The sequence below is a fragment of the Lygodium microphyllum genome, chromosome 8 (genome assembly GCF_053477565.2).
Source record: "Lygodium microphyllum isolate KBCC chromosome 8, Lygodium_microphyllum_v1.1.10, whole genome shotgun sequence".
NCBI lineage: Eukaryota > Viridiplantae > Streptophyta > Polypodiopsida > Schizaeales > Lygodiaceae > Lygodium > Lygodium microphyllum.
Window position 1 is genome coordinate 58095731 of NC_141142.1, and position 17197 is coordinate 58112927.

Consider the following 17197-nt stretch of genomic DNA (forward strand, 5'->3'; position numbering starts at 1 on the left):
ACAAATGAGCTTAAGTCAAACAATTGAGACATGTAAATTTTTTTATATTTTAGAATCTGTAAAACCCTAAAGTCATACATCCTCAAGTGTCACTCTAATTGGGCCCTCACTATCCATCTTTTATGAACCTTTCATTTGTAACTAAAATTATATGGTAAAAATATCAAAATGTTCTAATATTTTTTCTTTGAGCTCTATATAATATAGATAATTTGACCATTAAAAAATATTTATGAACTCACTTGGAAAATTTTTGTATAATGGAAAATTGTTAGATGACAATCTATTTAGCCCCTTTACCCTAGCATTTAGCTAGCTTTCATGCATGGACTTCGGAAAGCGCTGATCGTGCAAAATGTAGCGGTTGAACATGAAGGGCGACGGGCCTTGTATTCTATTGGGACGGGATGGTGCATCGGCAGTTGATGTGAATGGCGAAGTGATCAGAGAGTCCACCACGTCAACAAGTACCTGCGCTGAGGGTTGAGGGGCCAGCCACCGCCCTCCATGATTAGCGTAAACCCTATCAAATCTGACCGCTCTGCAAGAACTCCCTCCTTGCTTGTTGTGCCGTTGGAGTGTTGGCTTCTCCCCATCGTCCATCATATGAGTAATATCCATCAGAATCCATCTCATTCGTTGTCATGCTCCATCTTAAAGTGTTGCCAAGGGAAACAAAATACCGTGCACCGCAGCTGATCAATGAGATCCGTAGCACCAGCATGTCCATTTGTACTTGTATTAACGTGGCAACACACTCTCTCTCTATACTTGGGGGATCAGAGCGTTACTAATTACATGTAAAGTGGATTGAGCAGGTTGGGAACAGAGCCTAACACCTTCTCAAAACTGATAGTGAAGAAAACTTGCATTTACTTAAAATTGTATGGGAGTATGAAAACTCATGGCACAGACGGCAACTTCTCCAGTACATCCAAGCTAATTACAAAAGAATCTTCTCATAAATTCTGCCCTCCTTGCTACAGAAAGGAACCTGCACGAAGATCACAATCTCGGTGCTGCAAAAGGTAACTTTACATGTATGCACAGGGGCTGTGTATACACTGAAGTTGGTTCTACTTGAAGTAATCTAGTTTTCTCAACTTGGATGCAGCATACTTCACAAGCATGAGCTTTCAGGCCTTGAAAAAATCGTTCTATGTACACAGTTGCAAAGCTGAAAATTTCCACTGCACAGGTATCCAACTACCGAGTTGCCATCTTATTGTCCAGCTACAGTGCCATGGTCTTTTAAAGAAATATCCCAGCACTCCAGTACTCCAAAGAATAAAAACCCACCTACAAAAGTAAGATGTCACAGGTCATCTGTTTGAATACATAATACAACAGTTCGTCTCCATGTTTCACTCAAAGGTTACATGTAGTATGGAAAACCTCTATCAACTCACACTTCAATGCTTCCTTAGCAAATGCAAGCTTAGCTACCCCGTTATCTTACAGGAGATACCGCAGACTGATGCCAACAGTTAGACTAATGCCAACAGGCAGGCACCTATGCATGCACATACAAAACAGAGACAACTCACACTGGGCACATTTGTGCATGGAGGTACTCAACATGATCCTAGGCAATGCTTTAATCAGATTAAGAAGTACCTGAGCATGGTTGGAAGTTCTCCACTGAATATTAAATCGCAGATGTCTCAGAAGTAATATCTAATGCTTTCAGTTTTGCTTCACTCGCCTGCAAGAGTCTCAACTGTTCAGCCACCTCCTCAGCCGAGCTGGAATAGTAGTCACTGTCATTGCATACTTCTTTGTTCTTGTCAAATTGTTGTCGGGATTGCCTTGACAAACAAGCAGTTTCCTGTACTGACGTTTCGCACTCTACTAGCTGAGGTATTACATCACACAATCCCATCTGTTCCATAGATCCTTCTGCAGAGCATGCCACCAGTGAAGTTTTAGCTGTTAAAGAACTTCTATCAGTTTCTTGTGAATCAGAACTTGCTGAAGCAATGTAAAGCTGAGCCTCTTCTCTTTTATGAGCCTGCATCATGCTATATTTAATATCTGAATGACCTGAAAACTGTGCAGTTGCCTGCATCACATTCATGCCTAGATTTTCTTTCAACACAGTTATGTTCTTCTCCAACTTGCATATACGCTCAAGAAGATGCTGCCAATGTCCCTCTCCGTAAAGATTGGTGCCTCTTCCACTATCTTCTTTTCTGAGTTCAGCTGCACCTAGTTCTGTTACAAGAATCCCCTTTCTGAGCTGTGTCTCAAGGTGAATGCCTTCAACATCTTTCTGTGCAAGGGTAAGGTTGTCCATGTCAGCTGGCCGTGAAAAGACATCACATGACTTACTGCATGCACCTGCACGCTCTGCACCTTCACGCTCATCCTTCAAGAGTCTCTTCCTATACAGCTCAAGCTCCCTCTCTAATGCAGCTCTCTTTTCTTCCTCCTTCAATAAAAGGTTTCTAAGAATATCAATTGCCTCCTCGTCACATAGAGCTTTTTCCTCCGCTATGCGCTGATACTGCATAGCCTCGATATGCAAAGCTGCTTTCTCTTTCTCAAGCTTAGCAATCATAGCCATGGCCTCACCAGCTGCTGATGCAGCGGCAGTTCTCTCCCTTTCCAACTCCAGGTAAATCTCATGTAGGGCGTCATCTTTGGAGGTAAGTTGATGGTTGCGCCTGCTTTTCTCCTCACCAATACCTCTTTCTGAGCTTTCAGATTGATATGGCACAAGTGCTGTCATGTCATTTATATCCACGAGTGCCAGGTTATTGTTCCCTTTGGATTCAGTTTCAGATGTTTCTGCTTCGGCATCGCCCATTACTGAGTCATCACTATCGATACCTGAGACCCTGTGATCCGTTGACTCTAACGGAAAGACCTTCATACTTTTGCTACACTTTGACGAAGCAGACATTGCAGAGGGGGAATCACAAGAGTTTGGAAGGCTGAAAGAGTGGTCCAACCTTTTCTTTGTAGATCCTCGGAGTGATGATTTGCGCACGGACAATGAGCTACAACCAGGTTTTCTAAAACTACAGCGAGAAGCTGAATCTAAATGTTCAAACGTAGGCCTAGAGCTGTTAACCTCAGCAGACGTTGCGACATTTTCCGCATTCTGTGCACAAGCTCTTGGTTGGATACAATCGTAGCATTTGTATAGACAATCTGTACAGGCGAAATGCCTTTCGGTCGGATTTGGAGTCTGCAGATGCCTGGAGGAAAATGATACATGTGGGAAAGAGTCGTCAATTTTGTCGTGTGTGTAGTTTCTATGGAGTACTCTATGGCTGAGCGTGCAGAGTTCTTGAGCGACATGATCCAGGACAAAGGAGCCCTGCTGGCCAAGCCTGTGCATGACGGATTTCGGAAAGAAGTAAGGGGGATGGAGGCCAATCATCTTGATGAGCTTGGAGGCGACGAAGGAGGCCATTGCTGCGGACCATAAGAGGAAAGAGACGGCCAATTCAAGGAGCGCACATAAGAACCAGGCAGGAGCTTCGGCGTTGAGAACCATGGCGGGCCGCGGAGGGAGCTGCCAGGGATGTTGGTGTGGCTGCCCCCGGCCATCAGCATCCTTGTGCAGGCCCGGGTTAGGCATCCCCTTGTATGAGGAGGAATGCGAGCATAGCCTGCGAGAGCAAGATGGGAAGATTGATGACTCGTAAATTCGTTGATGTGTGTGTGTTTGCTTGATCTCTTCTTGATGCTCGGTCAATTGGTTTCTTGATTCGTCTGTTGTGATGTGAAGTCTGCTGGAGATATGGCTTCTGCCCTTCCTGTCTTCTTCAACGGTGAGAGAGAGAGGGGGGAGGGATAAAGAACAGGTGGTCTCAGGTCTGTCGATGCAAACGTGATCGAGACAGAGAAGAGAGAGACGAGGGCCGGCTGTTTCCAGATTCGGATCAAAGCACAGGCATCGCCATCGGCATCGCAACATTTAATAATTCCAGCATTTGATTATTGGTTTTTCTGTTTTTGCGCCAGGCAGGCAGGTCTCTTAAAGGCCCGTGTGATACAGTGATATAGTGTTGAGGGGCAGCCAAGCCAATACAACATTCATCAATCAGGTCTCTCTCTCTCTCTCTCTCTCTCTCTCTCTCTCTCTTTGAAGAGCAGTGAAGAAACTTGGAGAGAAGAGCAGAATAGAGAGCTGGCATGGCAGGGAGGTCATACACACAGGGTCCAGTGTTACAACTCACACCCCATCCACAGTTGGACGTGCTTTTTTATTTATTTAAGAGAGGCAAACGATGGCGATGGGCAGGTACACAGAGAATTATTGGATGGAGAATGGTCGTCTGCCTTTTGCTATGGACCACGTGCTCTATATAGTCTCCAGACTCCAGCGTCTTTTTGGCTTCCTAATATTTAATGCACCCAACAACTTCCGTTTTTTGTGGGGGCTGTCTTTACTATTTAGGGTTTCACTCTTTTCTTCGTTTTCTATGAGTTGGATGGGGGTTTTGAGATCTAGTCGCGTGAACTTCAGGCCAGTTACACATCAAATGATGGACGCTCATTTGGTAAGTTTTAACAATCAAAACATTTATTTAAGGGTTGGGCACCTATAGTTTTTTACACACCGGAGAGGACATGACATGACGTGTAGGTGAATTCCTCATCCACTTTTGGACTGAGAGTTTCCCTTCCCACTTTGTAAAGTGACGGATAATGGTGCACCTTTTGTATTTGCAATCAATCAAAGAATTTATAAGGTTTTTTTTCTTTACAAACTATGTCCATTTGGTGTATAAAGGTATGACTTCCATGTCACTTTTTGTATTTGTAACCAATCAAACAATTTATAAGGTTTTTTTTTCTTTACAAACTATGTCCATTTGGTGTATAAAGGTATGACTTCCATATCAGCACCCAGTTTCAAAAAATGCATGCCCACTCTTTGGACGGAGGTTAGTCGTCTCTCACTTGGTGTATAACCAACCTTAGTCAAGGCCTCTGTGTACCCAGTTACTACCCCACTATTCACATACCTACAATTTTAGTATGATTTGTTAAGAGGTTTAGAGCTACCACACCAAAGGTTTGGGGGTAATCTATATCTATTTCATATCCATATGTATATATTTATATTAATATTTATTTGCATTTATATTATTTATCATTTTCATTATAGCTTAGGGAGGTCCTAGACCTCCAAAGGACCTCCCAAACTTGCCACAATGCCCAAACCTAAATTTACATTTACATTTATTTATATTTATATTATATTTACACTATTTATTATTTTCATTGTGGTTTAGAGAGGCCCCAAACCTGCCACAATGACCAGACCTAAATTTGAATTAAAGTTCAAAACACACACACACACACATACTCTCTCTCTCTCTCTCTCTCTCTCTCTCTCTCTCTCTCTCTCTCTCTCGCGAGCTCACCCTCGTGGTATCCCATCTTCATCCCCTACAATCCTGCGGCTGCAACAACAATCATTGGAGAAGGAGCTCTTGCAAGAGTAGGAATAGGAATTGCTATTGTTGTATCTTCAATGGGATGGTGGTGCATCAATGGCAGGGTCAGTAGGGGAGGCTCTGTCTTAAGAGGGTCTAAGATATCGCTAGCTACCACTTTCAAAGGATTATGTGGACTTGTCGTTGTTCGCATGGGTTTTACAGAGACGCCATGTTATAAGTTATTAAAGGAGCCGCTTGCCCGTTCTTCTTGCTACAGTTAGAATAGGGGAATCCTTCACCGCCATCGCGGCCCTACTGATGACCAAAGGTCCCTCCTTTGAAGCCATCTCTCTCTCTCTCTCTCTCTCTCTCTCTCTCTCTCTCTCTCTCTCTTTACAATAAAGAAGCTGCTCTCTCTTGTTGTGGCTTAGGGAAGCCTCGAACCTCGAGGGACCTCCTTAACCTAAATTTGAATTAAAGGTCAAAGCACTTTCCCTCATTCTTTGACAAGTGTGCTCTCTCTCAAAAGTCCAATGAGAGAGAGAGAGAGAGAGAGAGAGAGAGAGAGAGAGAGAGAGAGAGAGAGAGAGAGATAGAGAGAGAGAGAGAGAGAGAGAGAGACTAAAAGAGAGTGAAAAGAAAAAAATGGGGGGAGAGAGACACACACAAAGAGAAAGAGGGGGGTTAGGTGAAAGTGAAAAGAAAGAGAAAATTAGAGAGAGGGAGGGAAGAAAAGAATTTTGAGCGAGGAGAGAGGGGATAAGAGAAAACTGAAAAAAAATTGGAGAGAGATTGAGGGGGGAGAGAGAAAAGAAAAAATTTGAAGAGAGAAAGAGAGTGTGTAAAGAAAATTGAGAGAGAGAGCGAAGAAAGAAAAAATATTGAGAGAGGTGAGAAGAGAGAAAAGAAAGAAAAATTTTGAAGAGAGAGAGAGAGAGAGGAATTTGGTGGGAGAGAAAGAGGGCTAGAAGAGTCAAAAGAAAAAAATCGGGGGTAGAGAGAGAGAGAGAGAGAGGAAAGAAAATAATTTTGAATAGAGAGAGAGTGAGAGGTGAAGAGAAAACAAATTGGAGAGAGAGAGAGGTGATAAGAGAAATCTGGAAAAAATTTGGAGAGAGAGAGCAAGGGAGGGATAGAGAGAGAGATGGAAAGACAAAACTAAAAAATTTGGAGAGAGATGAAAAGAGAGAAAGTAAAGAAAAAATTTGAAGAGAGGGAAAGAAGAAAGAAAGAATATTGAGAGAGGTGAGAAGAGAGTGAAAAAAAGAAAAATTTTGAGGTGGGGGAGAGAGAGAGAGGTGATAAGAGAAAACTGAAAAAAATTGGAGAGAGAAAGGAAAAAAAACTTGAAGAGAGGTGAGAAGAGAGAAAGGAAATTAAAAAATTAAAGAGAGAGAGAGAGAAAGAGAGAGAGAGAGAGAAGATACAAAAAAAGAAAGGATATTGAGAAAGAGAGAGGTAAGAAGAGAGAAAAGAAATAAAAAATCTAAAGTAAGAAAGAGAAGAATTTGAAGAGAGAGTCAGAAGAATTTGAAGGGGGAGAAAGAGAGGTAAAGAGAAAAGAATTAAAGAGAGATGAGAAGAGAGATAGGGGAAGAGAGAGAGAAAGAGAGAGAGAGAGAGAGGAGGGAAAAGAAGAGAGAGAAAAGAGAAAAGGGAGAGAGAGGATGCATAAGAGAAATGAGAAGAAATGAAAGATATATATATATATAAGTATATATATGTGTGTGTATATGTATATATATATTGTGTGTGTGTGTATATGTATATATATATTGTGTGTGTGTGTAAGAAAGAGAAGTAAAACATACAAAGAGAAAAGAGGAAAAAAGAAAAAGAGGAGGGGGAGAGAGAAAAGCAAAGTTGTGTTGCAAGCAAAGCGAAGTTGCTATGTTAACTTTACTTCCCTTGTAACACCACTTCATGGCATAACATTGCATGTGCACAAGGAACGCTAGTCCATACTACCTAGATTAGAGAGAGAGAGAGAGAAAGAGAGAGAGAGAGAGAGAGAGAGAGAGTGTGTGTGTGTGTGTGTGTGTGCGCGCGCGCCTATATGAATATAGTAGAGATTTTATATTGACTAAACATGTGCAACATTTAATTAAAAAGTATGCCAAAGGAGTTCTAGATTGATTTGTGGGGCCTTTCTAGCTTTTTGTAATGTTCTACTTTTCTTTGATATCCAAGAGTCCATCTATGTAATGTCTACGCCCGCCCCCGCATAGAACCCCCCTTATTAATAAGATTAATTCAAAAAAATTTAATTCTCCCCCCTGCCGTCGCCGACAGGTGGCGAGGGGGGAGAGAATGGAATGAGAAAGAAGATGGCGAGTGACGACCCTGGGAGAAGAAACCGATGTGTTGGGGGTAAAGGCACCTCTGCCTAGCTACCCATGTATTACTACACTGACAGTACCCACCACTGCACACTACTGCAGGTAGCGGGCACCCGTCACCATCACTTTATTCTTTATTCTTTTAGTGACAGTTTGAATAAAGGAAGGCCTGGTCACACATTGTGACTATTGGAGTTCCCATTTGTGTCTCTCTCTCTTCTTGCTCTTGCTCTCCGCCATAGCTCACTTCCAAGCAAGTTTCGATCCTTCTCACCTTTCAACTGCTATGCAATCTGAGATAGACTCCTTGCATAAGAATATGACTTGGGATTTGGTTGCCTTGCCTCAGGGCAAGAAGACTTTGCCATGCAAATGGGTGTACAAGCTGAAAAGTACCCCTGAAAACCCCAAGCCAGCTTATAAGGTAAGACTTGTCACTAAGGGTTTTAAACAGGAGCATGGAGTTGACTTTGATGAAGTCTATTCTCCGGTGGTCAAGATAACCACCCTGCGCTTGGTTTTGGCCTCAGTTGTGCAGCTTGACTACATTCTTGCATGGGAATTCGCATGATGAGATATACATGGAGCAGCCTAAGGGCTTTACAGAACCTGGCAAGGAGCACCTAGTGTGCAAGTTGAATAAAAGTCTTTATGGCTTGAAGCAAGCACCTAGGGAGTGGTATCATAAGCTTGATACCTGGGCTATAGCAAAAGTGCTATGGATCCGTCTTTTTACATGAAGAAAGCTAGTGATGGCTCATTGCTTATTTTGGTACTTTATGTGGATGATATGCTGATAGCAAGGAAAGCTCATGATGAGCTGGATGCTCTTAAATCTCAGCTAAAGACGAGCTTTGAGATGAAGGATTTGGGATAGGCCTCTCATGCTCTTGGTATGCGCATTAAGCACGACAGGCATCAAGGACTACTCTACCTCTCACAGAGAGAGTACATTCATAAAGTCCTTAAGCGTTTTTACATGCAGGACGTAAAGCCTATTGGTTGTCCATTGCCTTCTTATGTGAAGGTTTCACAGGCCAATTGTTTGCAGACAGATGAGTAGAGGGCCGAGATGGTCAAGATCCCTTATGCATCAGCCGTGGGCAGTTTGATGTATGCCATGATAGCCACTCGTCCAGATATTTCCTTCGCAGTTGGTGTTGTGGCACGCTATATGGCTACACCTGGCAAAAAGCATTGGAATGTTGTAAAGGGTATCATGAGATACCTGAAGGGCACAACAGATATGTGTATTTGCTATGGCAGCCAGGATACAGGAGTTGTGGACTATATAGACTCCGATTATGCAAGACATGCAGATAGTAGGAAGTCTACTTGTGGCTATGTCTTTACCTATGTTGAAGGTGTTGTTTCTTGGATGTCCAAGGTTCAGAAGTATATGGCTCTCTCTACCACTAAGGCCGAGTATGTTGCGGCCACTGAGGCTTTCAAGGAGGCCATATGGTTAGCATGTTTGGTTCATGGCCTTGGGATTGATACTATACCTACGCTGCATTCGGATTCTATGAGTGCTATTCAGCTAGCCAAGAATCTGGTCTTCCATGTGAAGACGAAACACATTGAGGTGAGGTATCACTTCATACGTGGGGTCGTGGAGGACAAGTCTGTTGACCTTGTTAAGATCTCCACTAACAAAAATCTTGCAGATCTGCTCAAGAAAATCCTCACTATTGAGTGCTTTGCCTTCCTCAAGAGATTGATGGGCGTTGGATGAGATGATGGTTTTCCTCATCCTATTGTACATGTGTACATTGTACTGCCTTTTCTTTTTCTTTTCACTCCTCACTGGGGCAGCAAATTCACCTTTAAGTGGAAGGTTGTTGGGGGCCTTTGTCTAGCCGCATGTGTATTACTACATTGACAGTACCCGCCACTGCACACTGCAAGTGGCAACCGCCCTTCACCGTCACTTTATTCTTTATTCTTTTAGTGACAGTTTGAATAAAGGAAGGCCCGATCACACATTGTGACTGTTGGAGTTCCCATTTGTGTCTCTCTCTCTTCTTGCTCTTGCTCTCCGCCATAGCTCACTTCCAAGCAAGCTTCAATCCTTATTACCTTTCACGACGAGGACGCATACGTGAAGCAGAAGTGAAGGGGAAGAAGGCGATGCTAATGACGATGATGAGAGGCCATGGGTCTATTATTTTTTTTCCCCTCTCGACTTGCCATGCTTATGACAGGTGGTGGGTGGGGAAAGACCACCCCTCCACCTTCACCCCCCCCCCCCCAATCGTAATGACAAAGGATAGGAAGCCTTGGAGGGCCTCGACCTGCTGTTGGCAAAGAGAGAGAGACACACACAAAGAGAGAGAGAGAGAGAGAGAGAGAGAGAGAGAGAGAGAGAGAGAAGAAGAAGAAGAAGAAGAAGAAGAAGAAGAAGAAGAAGAAGAAGAGGGAGAGAAAGAGGGAGAAAGGAAGAGAAGAAGAGAGGGAGAGAGAGAGAGAGGAGAAGGAGAGAGAGAGAGAGAGAGAGAGGAGAAGAAGAGGGGGAGAGAGAGAGCAGAAGAGAAGGAGGAGGAGAAGAATAGAAGAAGAAGAAGAAGAAGAAGAAAAGTGGGAGAGAGAGGGAGAAGAAGAGAAGAGGAGTAAGAGAGAGCAAGGGAGAGAGAAGAAAAGGAGAAGAAGAAGAGAAAAAGAAGAAGAGGGAGAGAGAGAGAGAAGAAGAAGGAAAGAGAGAGAGAAAGAGAGAGGGAGGGAGGGAGAGAGATTCTTTCCCTTCCCCTCCGAGGAGGGTGGCCACACGCATCTCTTTCCCCCCGGTAGCCCAGAACCTTTACCTATCTCGTGGGATTATCCCCCTCTCGCAAACTCAATTCTCTCCCTGATTGACCCAACTAATCAAGTACAAGGTGTAAGAGACTTGTGCGACTCGCAAAGATCGAGGATGGCCCCCAAGCGGAAAATGATGCCCGTGGATGGAAACCCCACAACGAGCAACGAAGCCTTGGGCGAGGACATCACTGCCCATCCAACCGCGGTACCGGTCATAAGTAACGTATTTTCAGATTGTTAAATGCTTACTTTGATTCTCGCATGAGATGCATTAGACCCATGTTATGCCATATGGGAATAGGACATTAAAAATGATAAACTACATCACAAGTGTTCGAAGGATTGAATTTCCCAAATGCACATGTCAAAAAGAAGTCAATTTTATTCAGATACCATGTGGTGAATTCATTAACAACATTCAAGGCTTCAAGCATGCCCTCGCAATAGTAGGTGCGCTTTTTCTCGCTTTGAAGGTATATGTTGCAACTTGCATGCTTGAAGGATTGCATGGCAAACAGCTTAGTCTAGAAAAGATTCATTATTGAAGCTCTAGACCTTTGTCTAAGATCTCGTTAATAGCTTATGTTTGATAGATTTGGAATCTTGATGTTGTGTGTAGTTAGCACAAACGGTGATCATAGGGACTAAAATTGAGATGCCTTTTAAGATCCGCCCGATAGCTACTATGTTTATCAGTCATATTCGGGGTTGGGCTAGATTCAACAACAACTCTAGAGCAAGCGAAAAGCTCATGGATTAGGAAACCCTAAGCTGAAGGAAAGTCCAATGCTTTTGTACTTGTTGGGAAGAAGCCTGGGTTATTGATCAACATAAGTGACTACTAGGGCTTATGTCTTGCACAGTATTTGAAACCCTAACATATGCCTTAGCCAAAAGAAGGGTGTGTTAAGTAAATTTTACATAGAACCACCCCTGATCTCAAGGGGGAGAGCAAATACGCAATAGAAAGGTCATCGTGACTATTCCTACAATGTTCGAAAAAGGATATCATTGTTTTTGTTGATTGATCAAATAACGCATTTGCATTAAGCTGATTGTTGGGATGTGATTTGGATGATTATTCCAAGTGCTCGTGTTTGATGGTAAATTTATGGCAAGGGTCTGTGATGACAAGTTGCCATGGGAATAAAGGAATGTTTTCCTGAAAGATGATATTAGGCTGATGGCCTTGATTGTGCTTAATTCTTAATTGGATTAATTAAGGAATGATATTTTGCGCGGGTGGATCATCTTCAAGGTCATGCTGCGTTTCAACCTAAGAGGGCACTACTCGATTCACGGGCCGAAGGTCAAGTGGTGAAAAGGCCATCCACAAAAAGCATGTCTTACTTCTAGGTCGCTTGGGGTCAATGGAGCTTTTGACACCCCTTGTCAAGTCTGGAATAGAGCTGTAGACTGCTGTGAGCCCAACAACTAGGGCGTTGGAAGATCCTATTCTAGATACTGGATAGAAATTATGGTGCCATGTGATTTGGACCAGGTACTTCTATTGGACAAAAGGGATACATAATTATCCTGTAGGGGCAGGAGACAAAGATTAACTTGAAGATAAGTTAAGGAACGTGTTTGTCAAAAGGACTGCTTGTTTTGTTTTCATGTCAGTGCTGTAAATTACGCAAACAAACCCTATTGTCTAAAAGGCCTAATTAAGGAAGATGATTTTGAATGTCGTACATAAATGTGGTAGGACCTAATTAGAAAACTAAAGCTATCAAAGGAAGCAAGTGGGCAGAACTCTGACAAGTCTGTTCTACGGCAGGGTGGTCCTAGAGAGCTCGGAAGCTTCTTACAAGGTTTTATTGTCGTTTAACCCTTAGGTATGGTTAGGCTAGAACTCGATTCATGCCGTTTTAGGGGACCGGAATGGGACTACTATGCCCTACAGGTAGAGAGGTTGAGCAGTGCATCCCTCTCATTTCCATTATCCTTGAACCAAGTGCGGCAAGAGTCTGCTTTGGCTTGGGTATCTCTGCGTAAAGTAAGATGTCCAAAACCCGACACTAGAATGCTGTCAGGAGACCTTGATGGATTTTTGGTTGATCCTAGTGGGTTCAGCCACGAACATTCTATTGCAAGGTGGACTCGGAAAACCCTAGGCGACAAACCTCGGAACATTCCATGGGAGTGCCGGGTGGTGACACTTAGATTCATTTCTCGATGGACCGCTAAAGCATGCTTGGACATAGGCGATAGGCCGGCACATTACAATCTACGTGTTTTCATATCCTAAAAGCTAGATGGATTAGGCCGTGAAGTGCCAGATTTTCCTACTCACATACTTATGACACATTGGGTTCAACACTCATTAAATGAAAAACATAACAATAAGGTGTTCATCAATGCTGCAAAGGTTGAGATGGTGTTACTTTTAATAAAGCACACACTTAATATTTCACACCTCCATCTAGTGTGAACTAACCTTTGCTCTTCTTCCCTAATGATGTCTAGCTTAAATTGGGAGCATGCATCCATTAAATTGTAATACTAAGTTTGATACATATAAAGCATGCCCTTAAAGAGTCAACCCATTACTTTTCACCACTATAGCCTTTAATAAGGACATCCACCACTTTACACTTGTACTCTCTCCAATACAAAAAAACCACCCACCACTTCAAGTCTTCATTTCTCATCTAGACTAAGGAGGTTGATTAAAAGATTGTCCCCCTATTCTATTTGAAAAGATTGTGATTGTTCCATATCAAATGTGTGTGTGGCAGACACACACACACACGTGCATATGCGTGTGCACACACACACACACATGTATATAAAGGATATATTCGTAGAAATACACTAAAATGCATGCATACACAAACCTTGATTATGATAATATGCAATATGTCTTTGTATATATAGATCCATATTACATAAATATATAATGTGTGCATAACTATACATACTAATTGTAGGTTAAGCCACATATGCCATATTATCGCACTTAGTACTATTGGAGAGAGAGAGAGAGAGAGAGAGAGAGAGAGAGAGAGAGAGAGAGAGAGAGAGAGAGAGAGAGAGAGAGAGAGAGAGAGAGCATGTGTGTATGCAAACACACGTGCACACAAACTTTTTTCATGAAATCAACAAGTTATTACAAGGAAGGTGATGGTTAATGTAAACATAGCCTAATGTCAAAAATGTTGGAACAAGAGACAAAATGATTGCTATCAATGTCATCGAGTCTAAGATAGTCATACAAAGGCTATTACAACAATCTTCTAAAAGGTAAGAACATTAAGAACAAATTCACTAGAGAGCATATGATTTGAAGTCTTGAAATGGTGTAGAGAGCCTAAAATCTCACCTAAGTGAAGAAGTATAAAAAGCTCCTCAAAGTAGAAGGACAAGCCTCAAATATCCACAAAAACTATTACCAAATCTATAGGGAGGAAAACGATCCCTCACATATGTTGAACAATCTATCCAAAAAACCACAAGCTAAAGGGAAAGATCACAAAATGTCGTGAAGATTTCAACTTGTGATTAGCAATGCATGAAGAAGATCTTTTAAACCCAAAGAGCTAACTTATTTGTAGAGCTCAAAGGTTTGCTTATTGAGTTGCTCATGAAAGTACAACTTAGGTCACTCTTACTCATCAGTTGATGTAGACCCATGGGTTGTTTATATAGGCCCAATTGGCTAGGGTTAGGGTTTCCCCTTCCCTTTAGGACCATTCACACCTACTTGCCCTTATCCACTCCTGCATAAGGAGAGTTCATATGCCTATACTCTCAACACCCCCCCTCAATGCCAGGTGGCATTGGAATACAAAGCATAAAAGAATGCCCCCCCTAACGCAAACTAGGATGCCTTTATAGATTAGGCTACAAGGATAGTGATAGGTAGAAAGGATACATGACGCAGAAGAGTTGATCATCTATGGATTGGGAGGTAAATTTGACGTCCAATTACTTAGATACTTCAGGATGGTTAGGATATTTACTAGTAATATGTTCTGTCTTCTTACATTTATTACATTTCATCTTTTCTAGGTATTTTTTCCAACAATTGTTTACAATATGACCTTTCTTCTTACAAAAGGTACACTTATTAACTACTGTATGCACCAAGACTTGGTCACGGGATGTTGAAGTAGATGTATGCTTCCTTCTTTGTGATTCCTTTTTTCTTCATCTAAGCAGGATTGGATGGCACTTGCCAAGATAGGATTGGGAATATTAGTGAGAGTTGTTACAAGTGTGGGAAAGACCTTTTTGACAGCTTTTAAAAGAATGGCAATAGCATCCTCATCATGGATTGGTGCTTGCACTGAAGAAAGCTGTGCCATGAGGCCCTTCATATGAGAAATAAATTTTTCCAAGTCTTCTCCTTCTCTATATTCCAAGCTGAAGAATTTAATTTTAGGGAAAATCTTAGCGTTTTTAACTATAGGCCAATAACATCTCTCCATCATTTTGTACTTAATGAGTACTTGCCAGGGGTGAAATTCTTTGCCATCAAATTTACGAATTTGAGGATGAAGGTCGGCATAGGCTGAGACCATAGGAAGGTCTTACTACTTGCTTAGTGAAAGTAGCAGTGTCTAATCCTTTACAAGGGGCCATTAGTGCAAGAAAGAAAATAATGTAGATTTTACAATTAAAAATTCAAGGATGAGAATGGTTGAAAATCATACATATAGAGTATTTCAAAATAGGACTTAGGTGGTCCTTGCCTTTGACCAACCCTTTTTTTATGTTTGATTGTTTTCCTTGGCTTTAGTGAAGTGAACTTAGACTACACTTCTGGCTCCTCTTGATAATGTGGCCTATTAGAGGAGTTATTCGTGGAACAAGGCTGATCAATCAACTCTATGCTATGGGATGAATCAGAGGAGAGTACAATAATACTCATTTCTTTGATTTACCAGCACCGTAAACAGTAAGAAACACTAGCTAAATGCATCAGTAGTGCTAAGAAGCAATTGTACCAACTTCCATTCTTCTACTCATAATGAAGGTTGATCTTCACGAGCTTAGTACTGCCCATGAGATGAGAAGAAACTTTGCATTTGAGCTCCACAAGGCAGTAACAAATCTTGGCAAGGGTTTTTCACTGATTAGAATCACTCTTTATAATGCCCAGATTTTAAAAAAATGAGAATAAAAAAGCTTGAAGCTTCCTGCCTATGGCTGCATGGAAACCCACAGTTAGGGTTTTGCTGATTGTGGGCAATAGAGAGGGAATTTCTACAAACCCTCTTAGGTGTAGATGACCCTCTTGGGGGGGCTATGAAAGCCCCATAATAGTTGCTCCCATTGCGCCCTATGCTACTTGTGCTTTAGCTTAATTCGCTGCCAGAAACTACGCCAAATCTATGTCTGCTGCAATGCCATGCTCCTGCACCCACAATGTCAGGGATTTGCATGCCATGTTCTTGCGCCTTGAGCTAGAGAAGAGATTTTCAGAGGGGATCTTGAGCTGAAATGCTCTCTTTTTCTCTCCCCAGGTCCTCCAACAAAGGTGGGTATGGCAGACAGCTATGGAGGTGGAGAGTATGATGAAGAAGATGAAAGCTCATGTGCACTTAATGGAGTAATGAGGTTGAAGGAAGTTAAGGGTCAGAGATGGCTCTGATACCATGTGGAAAATCAAAGTGCAAGCCAACATTGAAGTGTGCACAAGAGGGAGAGAAGAGCTCAAAGGTACAAGAACAAGTCTTGCTTATTGAGTTGCTCATGAAAGTACAACTTGGGTTACTCTCACTCATCACTTGATGTAGACCCATGGGCTGTTTGGTGCGCAGATCGGACGCTGTGTGCTCACGTAGTGAATGCCGGAAGGTCCCCAAGAACAATAAACTCTACTTTTTGCACAAGTTACAAGGTAAAAAGCATGAACGACAAGAGCAAGAGACTAATTGGGTGTAATCTCCCCCCATGCCTTGTGTGAGCGCTTCACAAAGCATGTATTTTATGTATATTTCATCTTCATGCTCAATAATAGCCCAATTTACAAAAATATAACAAGCTTTTAGCTTTTGAGTTTGCTTTAACACAAAAATAAGAATAAAGCTAATGGACGGTGCCCAAAGAGTCTGGCACGCCCAATACAATGTCCAAATAGAAATAACATAACCGTGCGCCCATGCGCATACAAAATAATAATAAATAATCGATGCCTCAATAAATAGGCATGACAAAATATAGGCGTGGTGCCTATCGGAATATAATCGATAAATCGAATACTCGCTATCCTCCAATGCTTTCCTCCGCCACTTCTGCTATCTCTACACATCAACTGAAGCATTCACAATTGTTAGTAAAATAATACAATTAAACCAACAAAAGTGAATACCTAGCAGTCTTCAGCAACATAAATAAATCAACTGGTTAGAAATAAATCCTAACCTTAATTTATTACGAGTGCGCACACTAAGCTCATAAACGTTTATTAATTTAATATACATTTTGCGGAATCACCCGCTATGGAATCACCCATGTACACACTAAATTAATGAAACGCCCGAAAAGGATATGCGTCCCCATTAACTTCTCGCACAAAGAATCCACTTTGTGTATGAGCCCCGGTCATCAAAGTTTACGAAATCCACCGTGAAATATGCCTCCTGGCATCATACCCCCGGGGTGGGATAGCAATTGACCTCAATTGCTATTAGCTCAATGTGGAGCTAACAGAGT

At 42.1% G+C, this 17197-nt stretch overlaps 1 protein-coding gene across 1 annotated transcript; it reads right to left on the minus strand.

Annotated features, from left to right (window-relative positions):
• Positions 1-246: 246 nt before the first annotated feature.
• LOC148032334 (uncharacterized) lies at positions 247-4207 on the minus strand. The gene is made up of 2 exons (XM_087682962.1): positions 1618-4207; positions 247-1299 (listed from the first exon to the last, which is right to left on the minus strand). The coding sequence occupies exon 1, from the start codon at positions 3926-3928 to the stop codon at positions 1649-1651; it is 2280 nt and encodes a 759-aa protein (XP_087539088.1). The 5' UTR covers positions 3929-4207; the 3' UTR covers positions 247-1299; positions 1618-1648.
• Positions 4208-17197: the final 12990 nt, after the last annotated feature.

Bases quoted from the DNA above. Each gene is read 5' to 3' on its own strand.
- LOC148032334 (XM_087682962.1), bottom strand. From the start codon at position 3,928: ATGTTGCGATGCCGATGGCGATGCCTGTGCTTTGATCCGAATCTGGAA.